The 25,491-nt window shown below is 40.9% G+C and overlaps 1 protein-coding gene across 7 annotated transcripts in view; it reads left to right on the top strand.

Moving 5' to 3' along the window:
- The window catches only part of ESRRG (estrogen related receptor gamma), a 392,451-nt gene that overhangs the window by 149,275 nt on the left and 217,685 nt on the right, over positions 1-25,491 (top strand). For 2 of the 7 annotated variants that reach the window (XM_075496436.1, XM_075496437.1), the window contains exon 2: positions 5,064-5,122. The exons of 4 other annotated variants lie outside the window; for them this stretch is intronic. Coding sequence is in view for 1 of the 3 variants with exons in the window: in XM_075496431.1 (XP_075352546.1) it covers positions 5,183-5,217 (35 nt within the window). In the remaining 2 variants the exon portion in view is untranslated. Of the gene's footprint in view, positions 1-5,063; positions 5,218-25,491 lie in introns of all 7 variants that reach the window. One more of the 7 variants, XM_075496431.1, reaches the window with a different exon arrangement.

The following is a 25,491-nucleotide window of genomic DNA, read 5'->3' as shown; positions in this document are numbered from 1 at the left end:
TGGAAGAGGTAGGAAATGACCTCTTACACTTCTTTTGCTTTTTAGATCTTTAAGCCCTAAGCCACCCTAATAAATCTACTGTCCCTATAAAAAGCTGCATTTTAAAAGGCTTTAGGAGGCTTGCTGACCTTGCAACCTACTTTGTAAGGAGTCTGCACCCACAGCTATTAAACAAAATTAATTTCAGCACTTTTAAATTGTTAATCTTGCAAAAGACAACTTGCTTGCTCTCCAGTGATCCCACAGGTCGTCATTCTGTGAGCTGCAAGCCATCACCAGGGTTCATGGCTCTGAACATCATCAGTCTGCTTGTGGTCTCCCAAATGCCTTGCAAAATTAATTCCTCTGCCCTCCACTTTTCCTCCCCAGCAGCTCTTTGAGATCTGGGCACTTGGTGAGCTCTGAGCGTGTAGCAGCTATTCACCCGTAGCCACGCCACAGATTATTCTCATTTTAAGGTTACTCTATCCTAAATCAGTGCTTCCAATCCTCAACTCACGGTAGTGAACTTTGGGCAGCAGGACATGAATTCAGGTAAGAAATGACAGTTTAGTCTTTGGAGTGTTAGGGTTTCTGTTGAAAGGGCTACATCTCTTGTAAGTTAAGTTTTTCCATACCCATGGGGCAGATGCTTTACCAGGTACTAATTTATTTTGAATCTTCTTGAGTGGCTTTTTTCTGCCTGGCCATGAAACTCGGAAATGTTGCCTTTTTTTCCTCCAGGTAGCAATACGTGTGAATGCACTGGGGGTGGGGGAGGAAGCGTGTGCTGTATCTGGTATTATCATGCCTGGTTGTCCCTGCTCCTTCCACCTCTTTTGTCTCTGCCACTCAAGCCAATTTCAGCCATCCGCCGACTCTCATTTGGGATAATAGCCTCTCTTTTTACTGTTGTCTTGTCATGTTTGATTCGGCAGCACAAGGGTTTTAAATTAGCCAAAACGTTTGCATGCTGGGCTTACTCCACTGCCACTACCAGTTGTAGAGCCACTAAACCACTTGATGCTGAAATTGATGATTGCTCGGAAGGAATAAGAAATTGTTGGTGGCTACCGGGAAGATTCATTCACGCTGAACCCCTTTTAAGAAACCTGGGGGGGAGGGAGAGAGAGATTTCCTTCATTTTCCTGCTGCCTGGCTGGTGGTTGCATTGTGCTTGTGCCAGGTTCCTGCTGAGTGATTACAGCCTTGCTAGCCTGCGTAGTTCCTGTGATTTCAACATAAAAACAGAAGAAGAAAAATACAGAGGGAAAGGAAGGCGGGGGCAAAGCTCCAAAGACTTGCAGTGCAATTCAGTAACGTAGAATTGTGATGTTTTAACTCACTGCCCGCTTTTTTGTTTGGGTGTTTATCTAAATTATTCCTCCTGGCTATAAGTTTACTTGTTAGAAGTTTTACCCAGTAGAAAACTCCCGGTATTGGCCTGCCTGAGTTGGTGATGCTAAACCACAGCTCAGCTCTAAGATTTTAATATTCTCTGGATTAAAAATGACCCGTCACTAATGGGATCTGGGATCACCAACTACAAAACTTCTAATACTACCCCCACATCCTCCCCAAAATGCCTTTTACTTGGTTATGTTACTGTTTAAAGATATGGAGGACCAGCATTTATAAGGGAAAAGACGATGATGGCGCTTGCAAAACTGTACAGAGAGAAAACAAATTAAGCCGTAGAATTAAATGTGAATGACTAGGGTTGTATGAGGGATATAATTATATTTCAGAACTATATACAATCACATATGCAAAGTGAGAGAGGCATTTTTTATTTCCGTTGAGTGGATTTGGTTTCTTTTTGAAGAGACAGTATATTTTGGCTTTTTTGTTGTTTGTTTTTTGTTTGTTTGTTTTTTTTTAATATTCTAGCACTGGCTTCTGGGTTATGGTGGTGATCGGTAGTCAAATGGTCAGAAAAGGTCAGTAAGAGTCCCATGTACAATGGCTCAGGATTTCCAAGTCCAAAGACAAACAGTATCTAACAGAGAATAGTAGCAGGTGTGATTTAAAAACAACCAAAAAAACCAATCCAAACCCTCTATTAGCCATATATGCAAGTTCCCAGACAGTTAGAAGCGTGGCTTCAGAGCTGTAATTCATTACACGGTGTCACAAATAAGACCCTAAATATAACACAGGTGGAAATATGATTGCATAGCATCTGAGCCAAGAAAGATGTTCTCATTTGATCTAATATTGCTAACATTATTATTAGTAATATTCTAGCACTTTTTTCCTGATTACTAAGCCACATGTTCTCTTGCATAAGATGCCCTTTTTCTGCTAAAAACCCCACAAATCTTGTAAATTTGAAGGTGTTGGCATCCAACTTTATTTCTCTCTTGCATGTAATAAATTGTGAAGAAATCATGTGAATGACTAAAGCTCTAAAAATACAAATCTCGCTAAGAGGCCGAATCTCTGGGGCCCAGCAGTGGCATGCTGTTGTGCAAGTCTAGCTCTAAGGGCTTCCGTCTGTGCCAATTAACAGTAGATTGGAAAGCCAGGCGACCATGATGGGCTTAGTCCTGTTATCTGCCTCTAACTGCTGCACTGTTCAGAATTGCTGATTTCTCTGCAAAATCATGACAGATGTATTACAGGAAAATGTATTGGTCGAGTAGCTAGTGAGAGAGTTAATGCAAAGGATAATAAGTAGCTAAGGCTATGTCCTCCAGCAGACTTTGATGTGGTTTGATAATATATGGGATGGGTCAATCTGCCCTATTAGCAAATGTAGCCGGTTTATGCTCTACATACAAACTAGAGATTTGATAAAGCACTAAATTAGTTTTCACAAGGTATTAGATGTTAGATACTTAATGGGATCATCATGCTTTTGCTACACTTGGTTAAGATGTGCTCTGCAACAGAAGCATGCGGCAGCATGACATTTCACCAGGAAAGGAAGCGTGTCTTGTGACTGAATCACGAGTCTGGGAATTATAACGTCCAGGCATTGCTTGGCTTCCGAATTACCGTCTGTCTGACTTACCAGCGAGGTTTCTCTCTTCACATCTGCAGAATGGGACCGCGTCCTTCCCTTTTCTCTTTGCCTCCTTGTGAAGCTTAAGCCGCCAATGCTTGTAAAGTGTATTTTTTCTTATCCTTGGACGCAAAGGGTGCAAGTAATCATAATTCTGTTAAGTGCTTCGGTTGTAAGAGATTAATACTGTCCCACAGGTGCTGGGAAATTCTCTAAACATGACAGCAGAGAATTTACAGGTTCAAGCACATTTGAACAAGAAACCTTAGCAGAGTGTGAAAGGAGAAGCTCCGGGTTTTGATGTAGTGCTCCACAACTGCGCTCTGCATTCCCTCTGTGCCAGTGTTCAACTAGTATTTAAATGCGAAGTAAAACCAAGAGCTCAGTGAAGCTAGTTACGTTTTTGTAAAGCCAAAAAGCCATTGGTAAGATATGTCACCTGGGGACAACGTCCTTGCCTTCTTACACTTGCACCCATTCTGCTGGTGGGGACCGGGGGCGAAGACAGCGACCTTCCTGGGGCCGCGTGGCAAGTCAGTCCCCGAAGCGGGTCCTCAGTTTGAGCGTTCCCCTTACCTGAGCTGATGTTCGGTCCGCTAAAGCAGGCTGCTGCTTTGGCTAGCTGGTAACAATTTTATAAGCTTGTTTCTTCACTATCAAAGAAAGGGCTGTAGAATTACTTTTTCTTTTTTTTTTTTTTTTTAAGTTCTGTGGTCTTTGTCTTGTTAAATAAAAATCTAGAACTGCTGACAGCAGTGTATGCCCACAGCTACCTTTAGAAAACTATGCTTTAAAACCCATTAAGCATTTTGTATTTATCACGTGAATCGAATTTTTGCTACTGTTATTTTTCCCTGTGTTTACAGATGCTCTTCTTAATTGCATTTGCAGCGCATCGTTTTATTTTCTCTAACATCTTACTACTTATGCAAGTAGCCAGTCCTGAATGACCGTGGCCAGGCTTTGCGCTTCTCCTAGCGCTAGGGAGACATTCCTACCTTTTCGTGAAATGCAGCAAGAGTGTCATATATAAAATGATCCCGTTCGAAAGGATAGAAGCCGCATCCCAATATAGATCACAGTGGAAAATGACTCAAAATTACATGACAGCTTCTCCTCCGTTCGCCCCCCTCCTTCCCTTTCTCAGCCTGTTTCCCAGTCGGACGGCAGCAAGAAACGCGTTGTGTATCGTGACATTTCGGTTTGCTGTTACTAATAATCCCTTTGCATCTTTCATTAGCGTGTTATTTATAGGATCGCAAAAGGGCATCGGTACGGCTCAGGCTCTGAGGTGGGGCTGCCATGTCCCAAGGACCGAAATGTTTTTTAAAAGCGCTGGGTCGCACCCTGGCCTCGGCAGCGGGCTCGTCTGGCTCCGGCAGAAGCCCGTGCCATGCTTTGGGCTGAAATCCCGCGCTTTAAAACCCGCTGAGGCCAGCGTGGACTTCGGCTGCTTGTATAAACAAGACGACTTTGCCTCGTAACTCCTCCTAAGCCCGCACCTGACGAGCCGCTCGGAGCTGGAGGGCCGCGTTTTCCCTAATAAATTCCTTTTTTTGAACTCACTTGTTAGTCAAGCGTTGTGCACACTAACTACAGCGAGGGCCCTGGGCATAAATTACTCTCGCGTGGCACTGTCTGCGAGCAGCCCCCCAGTTATGGATTACTTTGTTCTCGACTTGACAGGAACATAATTAGAACTGTTGATGAAATCTACCAAATTGTTCCTCCGTGGCCTCAATGGTCAGGAAATTTGGCTGAGTCGTATTTGTCACCGATGTAAAGGCTCTAAACACTTCATATTAACTATGTTATTAATGTGCCCTCTAATCTGTCCGTGAATTGGTAACACTTGGAGTGAGCTTGTGCTCTAATAGCACCCTGTGATGAATACATTGTAATGCTGTTAAAAAGTTTCTGGAGGGTGGGGGGAAAAAAAAAAAACCCTTAATAAAAAGTGACCATTTCTAGGTTGTTTCTTTTCTCTGTATGTGCATTTTTATGTGATACAGTTTTGTTTTGTTTAATTGGAGATTCATTTAGGCTTTACATTGACAGACCGTTTTCTGTTCTATAGGATTTGCTGACATTTGGGCTGTTTCATTGCCAGAGGAGGCTTTGTGTGTCCCAAAGGAAGTGAGTGATCTGGCCATAACAAATCCTGCCAAAATATTTTAACACCGTTACGATTTTCTAATGCAATGCATAGTGAATGTGACTAGAAAAGGATGGTGAGTCCACGAAGGGGGTTCGCTCCCTCTCCTCTGCGATTTGTCTGGTGGAAGGAGCAGGCAGGGGCTGCCGGGGGGTGGGAGATGGCAGCCCCAGCGGGGGGGTTGCTTGGCCTCCTGCAGGGTGTCGCTGCACACGCAGCAATGGCCCACCCTTCATCCGTAAGCCAGCCTTCCAAATTTTGGTCCTGCTCTTGAGCTTTCCGAGAGTCCGGGGTGCTCGGGTGGGGTGGTTTAGTTATGCTAAACAAGCGGGTTTGGGCTGCTGGAATTGTTCGGTACGTTAAAACGTGGAAATGCGTGCTAGGCACAGAGAGAAGGAAGGCTGAAGGTCCTAGAAGCTGGCAAGCTGCTGTCTTGGTAAATAAAAGCCTTACCTTCAAAACAAAGGGCGATCTCATGCTTCAGTATGGTTTTGAAAAACACTGAGGTGGCTCTTGACTATGTAAGCAACTGTGCTTAGGTAAAGTGTTAGAACACCAAAATAAGAGTTTTCACATGTAGCATTCAGGGGATGAAGACAATTCTGACAACATAATGTTTAGCGTAGAGATGGAAGTATGGGAAAACAATAATTGAGATCCCCGAGCTATTCTCTGAAGCAGCAGGTAAATTAGCTGCTGTTTTTCTAATACCTCAGTGATTTGCTTATACTAAATTTAACACCATCCACTCACCGTGTCGTGTCGTTCGTGTCCGTCCCCCCCCCCCCCCCAAAAAAAAAAAAAAAAAAACAAAAAAAAAAAACAAAAAAACAAAAAAACCCAAAAAACCAACAAACCAAACCATGGCTAAAGTTAGTATTTTGTAAACAATTTAAAACCTAAAACCAGCAAGCAGTTCAAAATGTGCCGACTGCAGAATATCAGCCATCGTCTCTTGTGCCCAGCATACACCATGTTCAATTACTCTGGCAATTAGCTTCTGTACCAGGGTAAACTCATGTTTCTTTGGTCGTTTTACATTCACTTACTTAAGAATAAACAAAGTAGCTGGCCGTCTGTACCAGCAAGTTTTGCTGAAGGGAGGAAAGCTAATGAGAACTAGAAAAGATGAGCACGACCGCAGCTTTGGAAGTTGCTCCACATGAGCAGATCCTTCCACTTGTGCTGAAGGGTCCCGAGTTTCTGACCGGGTTGAGCTATTTGCCCCTGACCTGTGTTGTCAGGTGCTCACATGGACATAAAGAAAGCCAGGCCTTTCACTCTTGATGGCGTTTCCCACTTAGATGTTTCTCATCTGTTTGTCTTTGAATACCAAACAGAATTGCAAGTTCTCCTGCTCATCTCCTAAGCCCTCATTCAGTTTTTGCTGGGCTCGCCTCTTCCCTGTGGCCACCGTCTGGGTTATTTCCCGGGCCCCAGGGGCAATGATGCTGTTACCAGCAGGAGGGGAGTGTTAGCCTGGGAGTTAGGCCTTACTTTGAGACTTCATTTTAGGACCTTAATATTTGTAAATGAAGTGGGAATCTAGCTCTGCACCTTTCTCATGCAAATCAATCTATTTCTAGTAATGAGCAATTTAAGTATTTTTTTTTTAATACATAGTTGCCATCTCTGGAAATCAGGATCAGAATTCAGGATGCTCAAATTAGGTGTTAGTGCATACAGATATTCTGTTGATGACTCTATTATTAGAATAAAGTAGACCAATACTTTCCCTGGATCTGTTTCTTTTCACTGCTTTTGTGTCTCTTTCTCTTTCAGTTCATCTTGTCTAAGTGTTTCTTCTATTCTTTCATTTCACTCTTTAATTTCTACCAAAGCCAGGGGATCTTGGAGAGCTTTCTAAATAATTAGATCTTGTTACTTATTTGCAGTGTGTTCAAAACTGAATTACGTTTTCTTTCGTCATAGCTTTGGTTTATCGCTGTTCTAAAATGGGATGTTATTTGGGGCGTTCCTACCCAAAAGCATGCTTTATGCTGTCCTGGCTGTAATTAGTCTGTCTTTCTAATATGCATTTGCTACTAAAAAATGTTTTTAAGTGAATGAGTATTGTATTATCCTTGAATGTTACTAGTTTTCTGGGTTTGTGGTTTTTTGGGTTTTGGTTTTTTTTTTCAGTTTCCAGTGGGAATGTCATGATATGTGTCCTGTACATACAAATCTAACTTGTGTCATTCAGTAGACCAAAATGCAGCATGAGCAGAGCTTAATACTGATTTCACTTTTTGGTTAAGAGTAGGAAGTAAAATTACTTCTGTAGAAATCAGAGCACTTACTCAAGGGGGAGGTGGGGAATGGGGATTTAATATCAGCATTGGGCCCTGGAATATTAATTTGATAAAACTGTATGATCTTGCAGTGTCAGCTGTGGAGAGCATATGCTAGTAGATGCTTGTGTTTGAAATCAGGATTCATAGTTAATCATTCTAAGAAATAGACTTATCACTTCATAAACTCTAGGAAAGACTGTTTTCTTTTCCAAACATTTAAATTACTCAGCCATTTTATACATTAAAACCCAATTATAACTTACAGGGTATTTCAAAGAATTTTCAAAGCTATTTCTTTTAGGAACTGTAGATAGACTGAGGCTTTAGCACCAAGTAGTTCATATTCTCAACTGCATCTATTGGATTTTTTTCTAACAAAATAGGGTTTCAAGAATGTTCATTACCAGACTAGAGAGTACAAATCCCAAACAGCCAGTACCACTTTCAGAACATGCGACATGTCCCCTAAAACTAGCGAACTGAAATCCCAATGTGGCTAATAAGCTCCAGAATATAGCTTAAAAATACTTCTTTCCTTTCTCTAAGAAGGTAATGACCAGGTTAAAGTAAAGGCTTATTCTGTCACCTCTCTTCTGCCACGTTACACAGACTGCATGCAAAACACATTCAGAGAGAAATAAAAATCAAAATGTGCTGCAGGATTTTAGGGAATGAGCTGTACCTGCTACTGAATGGAAAAGCTTGTTTTAAGCACCGCCTTCTTGGTTCTCAGGGCCAGCTTAATACTTGAGCTGGACTGGCATACGTCAGTGGCATTCTCCTTCTGAAGATTGCCTTTCCTCAAAATGCATAAATCCGTACTGTTTCTCAGAGCGTACAGCAAACCTGATTTGACAGAGTCCAGCTATGAAGTTGTACGTTACTTGACCCATATGAAATCATGACGTTTCCAAAAAATATACTGTCCAAAGCTACAGAATAATCTTTCAGATTATTCATTTGGCTGCTGATTTCTCAGCAGAAAGGTATACGTGAATCAGATCACGCCAATCTAGGTCAGGAAGTGACGGGTGTGATTGTAGATAATGCAGTAGCTAGGGAGTGTATTGTAAGTATGAAGACCTAAAAGATGCATGTGATGCTAGCACCGTTACAAGACTACTTACCAAAGGCACCCTTTTCCTGAGCATAGCAAGCTATGCCCACAGTGTTATTCACCTGTTGGGAATTAATAGTATGGTGTTTGGTAAACGTTATATTCCCAAATCAAGGCTTAGCTACCCATGGACGGCAAGGAGTTGAAAAGGAGGTTCGTAAGATGGAAAAATCCTACTTTAAAGGCCAAATAAGAGAGAGAATAAGATTTCAAAATCAGAAACTGCTTTCTAAAGACTACTGTGGGCCCAGGAAAACATAAAGCAATTTGCAAAAAACCAAAAAGAAATAAAAGGGGGCTAGGCAATTGCTCACCCCTCTCACTCTGTGTCTTGCAGTAGAGCTGAAGTTGAGCCAAGAGCCTGGTGCTTCTCTTCTTGAAGAGCTTGTATGAATGAAAGGTCGCAAAGATATTAGGAGTTACTAAGTAAAGTCATACTTGTCAATAGCTTCTCTTGCTAGATATTTAAAGTTCAAGTGCTTGTTTGCTTTAGTTAAGTGCTCTGAAGTGCTTTAAAAAGCATTGGCCCGTTTATATAAACAAATAGAGAAACTCACTGATAGTCTTCCCAGGCAGAGTGTGTTACCCAATATTTGGATATCCTTCCTTGGCTCTGAAAAAGATTTGCGCTAGCAACTTCTAATACATGTGAGTCTTCGTTAATGGAGTATTATATTATATTATTCGATCATAGACATTGCCTATGTTGAAACACAGTTTCTCTGTCGCACGCAACCATGACGAAATAGAGGGGAGTCAGTAGCTCAGAAACTTATTTAGCCAGAACTTGTGTGGCTTGAGAAGAAGAATAAGCTGGAAACCTGATTTCCTTTTGGAGTATTTGCGGTAGAGAAGCAATACTTACACCTCTCCCGTATTTTTCTTCCTCTTACTCAGCTGTGCTAACTCAGGAATCTCTTTTAGTGCTGAGAGTCAGGCAACCAAATTTAAACGCATTCTCAAACCATGGGAAAATCCTGTTTGCACACGTACGACTACTCACAGACAGAAAGGAAACGCACGCCAATTGGTAGCGAAGGTGAAGGCTGGGATGGTATTTACGTGCTTCCCCACAGTGTTCCCTACCAGTGTTGTAGTGCTTCCCTACCAGTTGTCCTCGTGGCAGCAGCTGTACCATCACAACATTGCTCTTCTGGAGTAACGTCCTTTAACCTAATGATACTGTTGTGATACTGAAAGCCTAGGAATGTGGTAAAACTGTATATTGAAAGTGATCCTCTTTCATATGTATAAAGTAGTAAGAATTCTTTGGAGGAGTCACTGGACACACCTTATCCAGTGAGGTCAAGGCAGTTAGCTCCAGAAGAACAAGTAACTGACCGCCATCAGCAACTACCCCCTCCCCAAATGCAGCGTAATGTGAGCAATAGGGTTGTAGCTGGGTGCTATCTTAAAACTAAAATGGCAGCTTTCATAAAAAAAAAAAAAGTTTGTCCTAATAATTTTGATCTGCATGTATTTTCTTTTCACCTACCTCGTGTTGTCTGTGAGATTCAGGGGGTGTCATAAGCAGGTGGATTTAGAGCTGTTGCTAATTTAAACTGCATTTAATAAAACACAAGTTTGAGAGATCTTACAAATCAGTGAATGTGGCATAGTTTGAAGATTGCTTTTGTCAAGTTTGATTAGCTCAGAGAAACCTTTTCTAAATATTGGTTGTGAGATTAATCAGGCAATGTAAGACCTTGAATTATTCCTCGTCACAGGAAAACAACGTAATGTATTATCCCATTTGATGACCGGGAAAATGTAACTTTTGAGGATTTAAATTTTGTGTTTTAAAGCTTGGACCCAAGGAAAAACTTTCAGACTGTTCTTTTTTTAAACTGACTTGTAATTTTCTATATTATACTTCACTTTCTATAACGTATTCCCATATTACAAGCTGGTAGTACCAACATCATTACATTGAAGGATGTTCTCATTATTGACTCCATTCTCAATTAATTATAAGTTTGTCATGTTTTAATGAGTAGGATTAAACTTTCATATTCCAAATATGTCTCGCGTTGCTTGCTTAGAAATTTTCTAAAGAAGGTGGTTGAACCATTTCTCTGAATGAGTACGAGGAAACAAAATTCTCCTTGTGCACATTAAAAAGCGTTTACCGTATTTACAAACACTTGTAGAAAAGCTTTAGTAGCTCTGTGCTTTGGAACAAAGTATTGAAATTTGGGCAAAAGCATTCCTGTTCTTTTCTAGCCTTCTCTGTCATGAATAGTTGTCTTCACTAAAATAAAGACTCATATAGGCATGTGTTATGTCCTGTAAAAGACGGGAGAGCAGAAGGAAGGGTGGCATTAATGTATTTCAGGCATACCCTAATTTTCACTGGGTGCTCTTTATTCCTCTTTAATAAATCCCTGCTTCCTTCTATAGCCTGGGTTTCTTTTTTTTTTCCTCTCCCCCCAAAATGAAATGATACTTTGTACTTTTACTAAATTGCCCTGTCGTTTAAAACCCTGGTATGTTTGCAGCAAAGCTGCTGCCACCTGTGCCTTTCAGATTCAGATTTGGTCCGACGCAGCTCTGCAGGGGCATCTGTCAGGCTTTCTCCCCAAAGTTGTGTGCATTACTAGACCCTGTTTATTCATCATACTTTCTAGCAGAAGTTTGGTGTTCGCTTGTCTTTTATTTCCTTATACAACTTAACACCTTTCTCACTAGTACAGATCAAATCCTTTCTAAGAATGCTTATTCTTTTGCTTACGTGCCTGCAGAATATACAAACAGGATGGATGTATTCTAGCCCCATTGTTGCTGGGCTGTTCCTGCTGATTTCAGTATGGTTATGATTTTTTCTCCCCAATATATCAATAATAATTAGATACCTGTAAGCAATAAGCACCCATAAGTTTGGACTCTGTGTCAGTAGATGGGCATCACAATCTGGGCAGGTACTGGCATCACAGCTGCATAAATCACAGCAGCTTCTTACCAAAGAAAAGCCGGTTCCTTACCAAAAAGGAAATCTTTCATTATATATGTTTGACGTTGCTTGTTTAGTCTGTATCGAATTAAAACAGTAACCTTGCAATTTGAATAGCAATGTCAACTGATATTACGGTTTGGCTAATAACACATGAGCATGGTTTGAAGGGGGTTGGATCAGCATGTCCCTCACCAGGTAGAAACCCAAAGTCCTGGTAAATGCTCAGCAGCAGCTACACCCTGGGCCATTTCTCATGAGACCTGTTACTACAAATAGCACGTAGCTACATTTGGGTATTCAGGTTTCGACAGGATGCGGCTGCTCTTTCTCACTTACCAGATGGCTTTCCACGTACCATCACCTGTCCTAGCGCTCCTTCGCCTCACTAACAGAGTCGTGACGAGAACTGCCGTGGTGGTTGTGAAAGCTGCTTTCTGCACGTGGCCACCGTAATTGCCACATATAGGCTCCTTTATTTAGCAAGTCCACGTGTATATTAGTGTTGCAAATGTCTTATGTTTGAGTACGTTCATTTCACATCTAACTCGTCTGTGGCGTTGATATTCTGCAGCCTAATTGTAGACTTAAACCTGTGTAAAACCTGCTTGATCTCAAGATCAGGCTTTGTATGTCTGATCATATATGGTATGACTTTATATATTCATATAGGGTATGAATTTCTTCATACCCTATATATTCATATAGGGTATGAATTTCTTCATACTCCTCTTTGGAGGAACATCTGTAACTCGGTTGTGGCTTTGCGCTACTTTAAAGCAATTCAGTAATCTCATGTATGGCAATGGAAGTTATATACTACACCTCCCCATCACCCATCCTCACGCACATTTTCTACATGTATCATTATTATCATCAGCATCTGTCTTTTGAGCGATGATTTATTCGTCTCTAGGTCTCTGTCCCTTTATACAGTACTAGATCTAAAATTACATCTGTCTAGAGAGAAATGCATGATCTCAAAGATTTAATACTGGTTTCAAAATTTTATTGCCGATAACTAAATGTGAAATTGCTTTAAATTAACCAGTAATTATTTAGAATGAAGTAGGAAAGAGTTAAAAAAAAAAAAGTTAAAGAAAAAAAATCCCTTTCCCAGGCAAACTGGACCCCCTCCTTCCAACAAAGCTGTTGCAGGAGGTTTCAATGGTATGAATAAATGTATTTCTTTTAACACTTTTGTTGTTTAAAATGCTATTGTTTCATCTGAGGTGTGAGGAGATGTGCTAACCTTGTCAATGTGGGTGCAGTAGAGCAGAAATGATAACTGTATATACTTCTTTTAACAAAAATACTGAGTGAATGTGTGTGTGAGAGAGAGAGAGAGAGAGACAACTTATTTAAATCCTGAATACAGTCAGACCTCATATGCATTGTTAAAAAAAAGCCCTAAAGAATTGCATATGGATTAGGGGGATGAATATTCTATTATTTCAGTCTGTTCTGCTGATCTTCTTATTGTGACTTTGCGCTTCAGAAATCTGCCAGGAATTTGGCTTTGCTGTACTAGGCAGTAATTTTAAATGTGTATCAAGCACTTGATAGTGTATGATTTGCGTGCTGTTGCATTCCCATTCCCTAAATTTTCCACCAATTTATTACTTTTTTCATACTGTTTTAATATTTCAGGATGATGAATATATACAGCATCATTAAAGGTAAATAAAAAATGCATGAAATTAAAAAATGGAATATTAGATGTTTCTTTGCTGTAATCCCTAGGTCCAATAGGAATGAAATGTCTCTGTTCTGTCAAGTAATCCCTAAACATGATTAGGGACCTTGTAGTTTCCACATAGCCCACATAATATTTGTATCATATAAGCCTATTTATGTAAGGTTTGAGTAAAAGTTGTTATTAGAAGACCTATAAACCTATTTTACAATTCAAAAAGATATGCTTGCCTCTTAATCTCCCTACTTTTATTATTTTGCTGGAGATGGCAATACGTCCTTAATTCATTTTTCAGAATTCTGTTACATCTTTTGGGTACTTATATCGTGCATTAACGACCCCGATGAAATGTATTTTTAAGACAGAGGACTGAGTTCAACAGTTCATCTACTTGTGTAGCGTCTCCTTAAATCCGCGCTGGAAGGGACGTGCACCTCTTTCTAGGTCTCTTCTTCGCCGTCCAGGTTTAATCTGAACTGGGGGTCAGGAGATGTAGAGATTGTTTTTCTGATTTTGGGGAAGGGGAGATGGAAAGAGAGAGAGGGGATTAATTTCCTCTGTTTAAATCGTGTGATAATGTATTATCAGTGATGTAGGCGCTTCTGGCAGCATCACAGAAAGTTTTAGAAATCGGCTTTTGATTCGATCAGCCAATAGCACAGGGTTAGGGAGAAAAAGCTAGAAAGAAAGAAATCAGGGGGAAAGTTTTGAATGACAAACGAGTAAGATGGGAGGGACAGTAGCTGTTTCCAGTTCAGTTTCGTTATTTCCTCTTGTGACACGGTGGTGCCGGGGACGCAACAACCCGACGCTCCCCGTTCCCTGCCTCGGCTTCTTGCCTGGGCAGCAGAGATGCTCCTAGTTCCATCTTGTACGTCGTTAGGCTGAATTCATTAATGTGCAGAGGTATTCAAGTTCCATGGTAACAGGAGGAAGATCAATCAATAAATAAAAACAGTAACTTCTATACTGATACGGTTTGAGTAGACATTCACTAAGAAAATATTTTCAAATGATAGCCGGGGTCAGCTGTGGCAATTCTGTATTTCCCATAAAGAAAGTTTAGATTACATAAACCTTGGGCTATCTACTCAGAAAACCCCTGCGGAAATACACCTGTATTGCTTCCACGCTGCACTGAAATTTTACTTTTATTTCATTTTGGGCAGTTAGGGTGGCATTTGAGCAATAGCTCTGTTCTTGTATTTATGAACTGAGAGAAGCAAAACTGCTCACTGCTGAGCCCAGGGATCCTCTTCCAGGAAAACTGAGATCAATAACCGTTACCAAGTCTTCATTTATAGGGAGTGTTAAATGACCACAAAGTCCTGATGTTCATCAATTAATAGGGCGCGCCTAAAACCGGGCTGTCTGCCCCCCCACCCCCAACCTACCGTAGTCAGAGCTGTTGATCTTTGCTATCGTTTTAAACAGTCGCTTTCGGTCATTACAATTTCTTTTTAACTGGCGATACCGTATTACAGCGGTGCCAGTACGTTAAAGGTAAGCCGCGTTCTCCCTCGCCAACCTCCTCCTTCCTGCTGGCGATGGAAGGCAGGAGTGAGATGATGAGACTTGAGGCTCGTTTTATGAGCCAAAGCAGGGAATTGCAAAAACAAGCGTTTTGGTACTCGGCAAGAAGGCAAGTGCACACCCCAAACGGAGCAGAACAAACCCTGGAAACTGAAAATAAAAGCCTGATGTGCAGACGCATTTTCAGATGCTTTTATTGCCTCAGTTTAAGTGGAAAAGAGGGATTTGAAAAAGAGAGCACTTAATTTAACAAAATAATATTATGCTTTCGATCCTTAAAATGAATGAATTATTTGGATACTTAGCGGTATAATGTCTTTGAATAATGCTAGTACTTAAGATAGAAAAAACGGTATTGTGAATGTGCCGTGTTTGCCTCTTATGACGTTTTTACCAATTTGGCATTTATGGGAAGCAATATCATTGTTGCAAAGTTTCCAAATTGCTTTTTACACAAATCCGCAGAAATTAAATCTCCTCCTTGTTATGAAAATGAAGTGATGTCTTGAGACGCTGGTATATTAGCTCAGATCTGTGGAGACAATAAGCCCGATTCTGCTTGCAGTTATTGCGCGTCCACTCTTAATGGCTCCAAGAAGATACGTTGGCTACCTGCTACGGCACGACAAAGTAAATAAGCGTACGCCCAAGTACAGCATGAGCAGTAGCAGAGACGTCTCATAGGACCTCTTGTGCTTAAAGTTAAGCCCACGCCTGACCGCTTCCGTGGTGAAGAATTTAGCCCGGGACATGGGGTAGTGTGTGATGCAGGAATAACGGCAAATTATGTAAATTGTGAGCCTTCAGAGAGAACATCACAAATCAATTTCAAGCTCAAAGAAAATAACGTGAATACAAATCGGCGTAGGCCACATGGAGATTTCGGGAGACGGCGTACCATGTGGTGCAATGGAGATTGGGCCAATTGTGGAGATCTTCAGCAAAAGCCTGCTGGCGTTATTCCGGTTTCTATTCAGAACAGCTTCAGGAAAGGCCACGTGTTTTGTCTGAGAGGTGGGAAAATATAGTGGTACAGACTGTACTACCACCACCACAAAAAAAAAAGACATTTAGTAGAAACATATTTGGAATAGTAGCAGTGCTGAGCTCTGACCGAGGGCGCTGGCTGAGAACTGTGCCTGGCTGGCGAGCGTTTTGCTGGGTCCTCCCCAAAACCCTGCTGGGCCGTAGCTGCTGGCAAAGGTGGGGTCAGCAGCGCTGACTGCGTGTCTGAGGGACTTCTGCCTCCTCAGTAAGAGGCAGCCTAACATCCCAGCCCCTCTCCCCGTCCCCTCAGACCGCGCGGCTCCATACACATCGGAGGGGAACAGACACAAGACGGGTTGGAAGAGAGAGGGGCTCGTGGACAGTCCAGGTGACTGGCGTCGCTTCCAGGCGAGCCACCGTTTAGCGGGGCACGGCGCAGAATTATTTTCATTCAGAACCATAATGGGTCTTCGTAGCTGAATTTAAACTACATAAAAGTGCTGTATGTGATGTGTTTAAATTCATTGACAGAATTAAGGCAAGACTAAGACAAGTGCATGATTGATTTTTACAAATAGAAATGAATCTAATAGATGGAGGAAAGCAAGATGGATCAAATTTTAAGACCTGGGAGCTGATTCACCTACATCAGATGTTTAATGGGATGCTTAATTTGATCGCTTCTCCAAAAACTACTCACAATAGTCAAGCCACTGACTAAACGTCTGTGCGATCAAGGCCTCTGTGTGCATCTACATCTTGATTTCCCTGTACAAATAACCAGCAATTACTGCTGCTGATTGACTGCAGGGAACAGTTTGAGGTTCAAAATGGCAACTCCAGAGTTTTGGGGGTCTTTTAGCATTATTTCACTGTGTTTTTAGAAGTGAGTATAGACAGAGTTATGCAAGTCTATGGAAACAAAAGCTTTTCAACTCAAGTTGCAGAAGGTTCTTCATGGCTACAGCTAGAAAACATCTCTCTTCAGCAAGGTTAGACGCTTTTAATTGTGAGACTTAGGCTCTTTATATTAAAGCCAACATACTAGCCCACTTCTGTGTAGCCAAAGGGTCCCATTAGGTGGGTTTATATTTCCATATTAAAAAAAAAAAAAATCAGGAAAGATGTTTGAATGAAAGGACGAGAGCAGCTGTATATATTTTGTAGCAATCACAAGGCACTGTATACTTTCTTCTTTCTCAGGATTGAACACATTTCTGTGTGGAAAGTCAGCAGTCACTATTGGCACCCTTTTAATTTTTTTTTTTAAATCAGTCTTGTTCTAATGTATATGAAGGACATTAGAATATTGGACCAAGATTCTTGAAAATACTGGCGCTTCCTCATTATTTTTACTGTAGTATTTCTACAGTAGTGATTTATCTATTACATTAAGTCTTTTTATTTCCCATGGCACAGCTACAACAACTAAAATTAAGGGTGTTATGCTCACAGTCCCTTGCACCACTCATTCTACTACGGGCAAACTTTTGCTGTTTTCTCACAGTAACCTTTACAATGCAACCGATAAACATTATTCCTGTTTTAATGACTCCCAAATAATGTCATATTTAAATGAAATGCGGTTTGCCTCAGCAGGGTTCTTTGAATTTATGAGCATTTTTGTCCCATATCCTACAATAATGTGACAAATATTATTTGCATTTTTACTGTTTTCTTGAATACTTTTAAACACCCATTTTTAGGAGACTTCAGATTGCTTTTGAACATATTTGAATGCATTTTTAGCTATCACCAAGCTTAAAATAGGAACCCTTTTTTCAGCTTATCTTTATTAAACACCTGTAAAAATCAGTGGTATTTCTTTTTTCTTATAAAGCTTTCTTCCTTTAACGAATGCCAGAAATGCTGCACAGTTTACTCTAGCATGGGCTTCTTTTCTTGGCAGTAACGGGCAGTAAATGGTCTCGTAATGTCTGCACCATACGCACAGACATTTACCTACCTGAATGTCATAAATAGAAACCTGAAATTGTAATGTAATGCATCTGATCTTTAACTATAATAAATTAATATGAGCACTTTTAGGCAACTTTTAGAAAATATTATCCAGAACAAAGTCTTAGAAATTGATCATTCTGTACAAATGATCATGCTTGCAATAAACCTGTGATCTAAAGAGTAGGTGGCCAGGCATGACAGTGACCAATTAATTATATTTTCTTATTGAATATTCACTTTGCATTTTTTAAAACCACAGATTGTTGTTGTTGTTGTGGTTTTTATGGTGTTTGGGGTGTGTGTGGTGGTGTTTGGGGTTTTTTTACATAGATACTTATTTCAGAAGAAATTTTATTATTCGGCACCTTTATAACCTAAAGGTGGACTAGCAGCTTAATCTTGCTGTTTTTGGAGGCAGATGTTCCAATGATTTCACAGAGTCTTCATCCTGGCTGGGTTAAGTTTTCTGTTTTCCTTTGATGCTTTTTTTTTTTTTTAACAATGAAAATTATCTGAACATTCTTAAGGCAATGTTTCATGTGTTGAATCAAATAAAAAAAAAATCAAAGTAATTCTTGTATCTCTATACAATCATACTAAGCCTTCTCTAACATTCACAGAAGTCAGTGGAAAGGTTTCTTTATTGTTGTTACGCTGCAGAAATAACTTCTGTGTATGTTTTTGCGGTCAAAAAATCCAACCAAACACCCTGTACAGAATTTTGTGAGCGAAACCAAATTGTTCAAAACAAGACTGCGGTCGCTCGCCGGTCTCCATTTAAGCACTTGTGCTAGACGCCAGTTAAAATTAGACCTCCTTAATGGACTAACAAGGGAAGGCAGGAGTAGAAACAAGAAAAAGATGACAAAAGTAAATATGCTAGTAAATAAGGAAACGACGTGTTTGCTTTTGTGGCCTTTGATCAAGCCCCGGAGTTTATTTTCAAAGGACGTTGCGGGATGCTTGGGAAAGGAGCAGCCACCCAGCGTAATTGGAAGGGGGGAAGGTCTGTAGCACGCTGGCTGCTGCTGCTCCTGCCTCTCTGATAAGATTGTAAGAGTTGCCAATATCAGTATTCAGTCTTGTAGCGTGTCAGGGCGCTTTCATGTGAACTGAACTGAACCGTCTGTGCGCGCTCCCTCCCGCTCTCCTTCCCGGCGCTCGTCGCTGCATTGAAGTCGGGGGAGAGGAAAAAAAGATTTGAGGATCGCCCAATTTGTTCTGACATAAAGAGATGTTTAGCTCTGTGAAAGGTGGTGGAGGCAGAGTGCCTGACTGACATTTCAACAGGCTGTCTGCTGGGATTGCTCACTTCATGTCCCTTCGTATTCCCGCTGTGTCCTGCGTGAGTGCTCTTGTCTAATCTTCACAGCGAGAGCACCACGAGTCCCCTGGGCTTCGGTGCTCAACACCTTGTTAGACGGGGCACACGGTGCCGTAGCTCCTGCTCTTGTACTCGCTTTTGCTCTAATGTTTCAGGCTTGTTTCAAGTCCAAATAATTATTTTTTTTTTTTTCTAAGGGATTTGCTAAAATAACGGCGTGTATCTCCCGATCGCCTTGGTCTTCTCTCGGCAATGCTAGATTTGGGTGATACAAGGTAGAAACACACAGAGGGAAAGAAAATAAAAGGCCCCAGTAAGTCAAAGCTTTAAGCAGCATTCTGTGCTTTTGTTGTAAATGAAGATGCATTGGCCTGCTTTGGCTGGTTTAGAAAACAGATGAGAGAAAATACTCATTGAACAACCAACGGGAGGTATAACACGTTGATAATGAAGCTAAGGCAGTGTCTGATCAGGAATGCTGAACTCCATACCAGGGGCTGCAAGGAAGTTTAGTTGTTGAGGATTTGTTTGCTTTTACAATTCCGAACGCGTTGTGATGCATTCTGGCATGCCACATCCTGTTACATCACGTTGGGTCAGCCTGTGATGCCAAATAACACTGAGAACATGAATTAATGAGAGCTAATGCTCACCTCTTATTGCGGGAGCATTATCAGGTGCCTTGTTAACCACAGTTCCTATCCAGATTCAGTCCTCCTAAAGCAGACCTGATATTAAAGATGTATGTATTATGTTTTTAACAGATAGGTATGTTATTTTTCATTAGCCTTCTCAGAATACATTAATTAATGGATGTGGTTTAATCCTTGTTAAGCCATTAAAAATAATCCATGTACTGCACTCACGGTCCTCCTTTACATCTGTTTAAAGGCCCTTCTTTTCCTCGAGTGTATTATTGCTGGTGACAAAAAGCAGAATGGTATCGTCCTCTCTGCTTCCTGCAGAGCCGGGGTCCCTGGACTATTATCCCAGAAACACATTGCACGGATTCCGTAACGTATGGTTGCTTGTGAATGGTTGCCGCTGTTCAAATTTCCCCTCGATTTCAAACTTTGAATAAATCTCTCTTAATATACATCTCAGCCTGAGGTGGAGTCACGTGTCTCACCAAGCAAGAGATTTCTAATGTAAGCTCATATTCTCAGACAAACTTTTCAAACTTGGGTGCCTAAAGCTGAACCCTCCTCCCTCCCAAAATGCAGGGACAGCTACACCAAAACACTGATCCTGAATAGCTGCGTGGTTTCCTTCAGCCAGTGGGATATCTAGTCACACGTTCTGTTTGCTAGGGATAGACAAGGACTTCTTTTCCTCCAGTAGACTGAACAGGTGGATTTTAAAACAAATTTTTCTTCATTTCTGTAGCATCTATAGCACAAAAGAGCTAAACTTACGTTAGTGCACGGTCACGATTAGAGGACGTTGTAGAGATGCTGTAGATGTCTCACCAGGGTCCAAGCTATTCAGAGGACCAAATTCCAGTTCTCAGAAATTAAAATAACCAGGGAATTAACTAGTAAGCTTTTTGCTGTAGCTAGGGGCCAGATGACATCAGAAAGTTTTAAAAAGTGGTTCTGTGAATCTCGGACACTCAAGAAAAGACTCACATGTACATAAGGATCAGATCTCTACCTATTATCCAGCATGACTAATAACTGGGCCCATGCTGTAGCAGATATAATTGATGCCTGGATCATATTTATGTAAGAGCTGCTGTCATGCTTCATTCCCGTTTCAATGTGTCTGTCTTCATTTTGCTTATGAGTTGGAGCCAGCGCAAGCAATCATTAGCATCCCTTAAAATACATACAAAGGAATCACGATGTCTGACATTTTCACTGGGAGAACGCTACGGGTGTACTCTGGCACATATAGCCTGATTCTGTCAGCCACTGAGATGGGAGCTGGTGTATGCACTGTGTAAATTCGTAGGAGAAAAGACTTCTTCGGAGGAGACCCAGGCAGGTGGAGGGGGCATCTCATCATGGGGCATTTGGAAAAGAGGGTACCAAGGAGCTAGTGCCAGTCGTGCCTACCTTCATTGCTCAGCTATCCCAGACTCCTGCAGACATTTCACTACAAAGCAGCACGTTGGCAAAAGGTCTCCATACTTCAGGCTGTGGTCCAGCAGTTTGTGATATACGTCTAAGTTAAAACGTGAATAATCTAAGAGATGCTCGGGGACAAGTCATGTGCAGGGTTACACACGTTTAGTTGTTTACTGGATTAAATGCTAAGCAAAAGCTGTTTGCTCCCCAGCAAGCAGGTAGCCAGCGCGTGTGAGATTTTCAGGGGTACATACAGGCAAATGTGTGTTTGTGTGCATGCCTAGAGGCTTTCTCTCTTCCTATTTGCTCTTGTGTGCACACACATATTACTATATAATATTTCATCTATATCAAGAATGTAATTGTTTTATAAAACCTGTACTCGTCTGTACGAATGTAGGAATACAGGCCTGCACTGTTAACTCTGATTGATTGTTTCCAAACAGCTGGTTACAGAAGTTACCATCAATTTAACAGAAGTTGCATTTATTTAAAAATTGACTTGAAAGACAGTAAATGACTCAATGACTCATTAAATCAATTCAAAAATTGACTTAAAGTACAGTAAGTGACTCATTATATTAAGCTATAGAAAGACACCCAATAAAAAGAAGAAAAAAAAAAAAAACCTGAGAGAAAGTTGTAGCCGAGTATCCTGATTTATTTTTGTTCACAATACCTGATTACCACAAGTGGTTGCAAGTATTACCAAATACTCAGGTACCAAAAGCACCACTGTAAAGCAAGGGGCCAAGTGTCACTGAAATATTTCTCTGATTTTTGTATCAAAAATTGAAGTTTACAATAATGCTTTAGCTGGGAGATGTTTAGTTGCGTATCTGGATACTATTAATTTACTAATATTGAGTAACTGTTCTATATGTCCCTAGATTTGTTGAACATAATGTCTATATGTTAAACAGTTTTCTATGGCATTTAAAAATTGACATTTCAAAGAGTGTAATAGCATAATGAAATGTAAACTGAAAACAAGAATGAGTTAATTAGACTAATGATCCCTTGACCTCTTTATTAGCCAGCTCTTTAGAAATTGGGATTAGCTTTGTTTTCTCTGCTGAATAAAGACAGGAGGGATGATGTTGATTCTAGTAAATGACAGCACCAGAAGAAATGAGTGTTTTCCTGTTCGTTATAGGTTTCATCGTTTAAGATAAAAATTTAGCCTTCCTGCATGCATACCTAATTTTATTACAGTTGAGTTCAGCCCAGATTGGAAGGGAGAAATTGGGAAAATAACTTAGGAATGCCTACTGATTTCATGTCATGATTTTAAAGGTGATCCACTCTATGTAATTTCTGGACTTGAAACTTTACGATTCTTCGTGCGAACCTGGAGTAGACTGGGTTTGAATTTAAATGAAGTCTTCAGAAAAGGCAAGCTTGACAACTTTTTGATCTAGGTTTTGAACACTTAATTTCTCGTCTCTGTAGGAGAGTGATTTACACATCTCTCTTGCTTTTAAGGGCTATCAAGAAGCACGAGAATTATCTCTATGGTGGTTCAAACCAAGCATGCACAGAGAAACAAAATCGTTTTTACGACAAATAGGAGGATTCGTAAGTCAGCAGCTGTTAGCGAAACAACATCATTAAAACTTCCAGCGATTCCAGACCTTGCTCTCGGGAGTCGCTCAGGCCAAGCAAAACCTTAGATAAAGTGCAGAATTATAGGCAGGAAAAAGAAACCCAGAATTTAAATTGGTAGGAATTAGCAATGATTCACTAAGCTAATTTCTGCCCTCTGTTACCCTCGCGTGACGGCGTTGCAGCGCGTGGAGCGGTGCCAGGATGAGAGAGGGCAGAGCGGGAGCCGCCGACAGCCGCCTTTTAAGTTCAGGTTCTTTCTGGTAGATCTTTATCCTGCAAAGTAATGAGCTCCTCAGCTTCCCCTGGAACCTATAGGTATAGAGGGCACCCAGTGCCGTGCAGGATCAGCTCTTTAACGAATGCCTGAGGAATACAAAATTTATCACACAAATGAGGCGACGGAGAGGAGGTGGCAGCAGCTGAGTTATGAAGCTTTTTACTCGCAAGCAGGGTTCGTTTGCTATCCCACACGCCCTCGTTAAGTGTTCTTTGAGCACCGTGCTGAAGCAGAAGTAATAATGTCATTTGTTTGTAGTTTAGGCTTTTCTGGAGGGCGCTTTTGAAGAGGCGTGGTGGAGCAGTTTGGGGTCGGCGGGATGGCACCCAGCGTGCTCGGGCTATCACAGGTGCTCTCCTGCTTTCTGGAAAGGAGCATCTGGTACCCATCGAGTGCCATCAGTTGCTTCATGGGTGCCCCTCTTTGGTATGAGATTCGCCTGGTGCTTAATTTTGCCGCGCTCCGGGCAGAGGGTGCGGCCCGCGTGTTGCAGACGGAAGAGTTGAGCGTTGCTCGTAGTCCGGCACCGTGCCTGACCTTGCGGCTCAGTATTAATTTGAAGTAGCGGAATTAAAATTTTCCATTCTTTTGCATTGTCATGCCTCGCATTGATAAGCACAAAGAAATGTAAATAAAAAAGACCTATTTCACAACCCTAGCTACAACCTTTTTGTTTTATGACAAAAGACAGTTAATTAGCATACTAGCAGTAAGCAGCCTTCCCAAACTCGTGCTAATTATGTATTCTGTTGACCGTGACTCCAGTCATAAGGTAATTGGCTTGCAGCAACATGACATTTCAAATCATCTCTTGAAATTACATCAAAAAGCCAGCCTGTTTTGTTTTGATAGGGGAACAATCAATTTGATAAGTGGTAACACAGCTCATTGTTTCACATTAATTAGACTAATTGCAGCATGTTAGCCTCTGAAATAGACAGAACTTGGAGAAGACAAAGGCTGTGGCCTTTAGCATGCAGTGCATGTGGTGGTTCCACTTGCTTGCACATACTGTAGGCAGAAAACAGAGTTGTTAGGATTCAGCCTTGCAGGAGACTGGGTGTTAACAGTGGTTTGATGTGTTACGCTTAATCCACTGGCTTTCAATTAGAAGATCCCGGTTCAAAAAATCCCAGAGAGAGGAAGGGGGGGGGAAAAAAGCCATTTCAATATTCATAGTGCTAACGTTTTCGGTGATCTTTGGTTTTCTGTCTCCTGAAAGACGAAGCAGAGATCTGGCCGCAGGTTCTCTTAGACGTTTGGGGACTGTAAGGCCTTTCTTAGAGAAGGCTTCGCTTCTACTCTTGCTTTTCCTGCCCATTCCCACTAATGTTTATTTCTTAGTATACCTTAGTTGGGCTATTTTTATTTTCACTTTTATATTCACTTAAGAATAACGTATTAAAAAAATTACTTAGCGGATGGATTACTGAAGACAGATAGTAGAGATGCATAACCCACCCACGCGTTTCTAATTTAGAGCATCTTTGCCTGCTATTGAGATTACCAATTGTACTTAGCTCTGTGGTGATTTTTATGATGAAGCTATGTCATCTGTAGATTGACATGACCAAATGGATTTTGCTTGTGACCTAATTGAAATGTAAACCAAAGTTTTAAGAGATGAAAAGTTTAAGGGGTTATCTCAGTCCACAGGCTATGCTAACTTCATCGCTGTTCGTGGCTTGGTACAGTGTTTCTTGCACGTCAAACCCAACATCGGGCCACTGGATATGTAAAGGGTGTGTGCTTTGACCAATACATTGCTAGGATGTTTGATAAATGGGGTCGTGGCTAGTAACTTCTCCAAGACTGAAGAGCAGTAGAGACTAGATTCCAAACCTGTGTGAATGTTGATGAAATCATATGCATGAGACCAACTCTGACTTCTCTTCTACAGCTCTCTAGTCCACCTGAGTTCAAACTGAAGTACCACCAGAACATTTTACCTCTTTTAATTACCTCTACTCAACAAAAAAAATCCTCAGTTTAAAAAAAAAAAAAAAAGGAGATTGGGGGGGATTGTTAATAATCATGGAATTGCTTACACGAAAGCTGTAATTCTTCAGTTGCTCTCCATGGAAAATGAGATTTTTTTAATTTTTTTTTTTTTTTTTTTTCCTCCAAGTGAGGCAAGGAGATTTAGATATCCACATATTTCTGCCAGGCACAGACTTCACTTACGCATTTTTGTTTCTGTCACCCCTCCAATCGTTGACTGGTTAGACAGTAAAACCTTTGGGGCAGAGATTTTGTTAAATTTTCCTGTAGTCTGTGTTTGGAGAACTGTAATTTTGTTTAAATCAAAGAATTTGTTCCAACAGCTTTACATTATCGTTGCTCGTGGAAGCTGTATTTTTATTAGTTTTGCTTATGCTTTATGTTGGCCCCTTAGCAAATGGTCATAAACTCTGTTTTAAATCCAGCTACCAGTGACTTCATACTGCTGATTTATTTCTATCACTTACTGGCAAGAATACATTTTAAAAAATGTATTCTAAGCAATTCATTCCTCTCCACCTCCCCTCTTCTG

Source organism: Mycteria americana, chromosome 3, assembly GCF_035582795.1.
Source record: "Mycteria americana isolate JAX WOST 10 ecotype Jacksonville Zoo and Gardens chromosome 3, USCA_MyAme_1.0, whole genome shotgun sequence".
Classification (NCBI taxonomy): Eukaryota; Metazoa; Chordata; class Aves; order Ciconiiformes; family Ciconiidae; genus Mycteria; species Mycteria americana.
The sequence above is the reverse complement of the archived record's forward strand: the minus strand, read 5'-3'. Positions and strand labels throughout refer to the sequence as shown.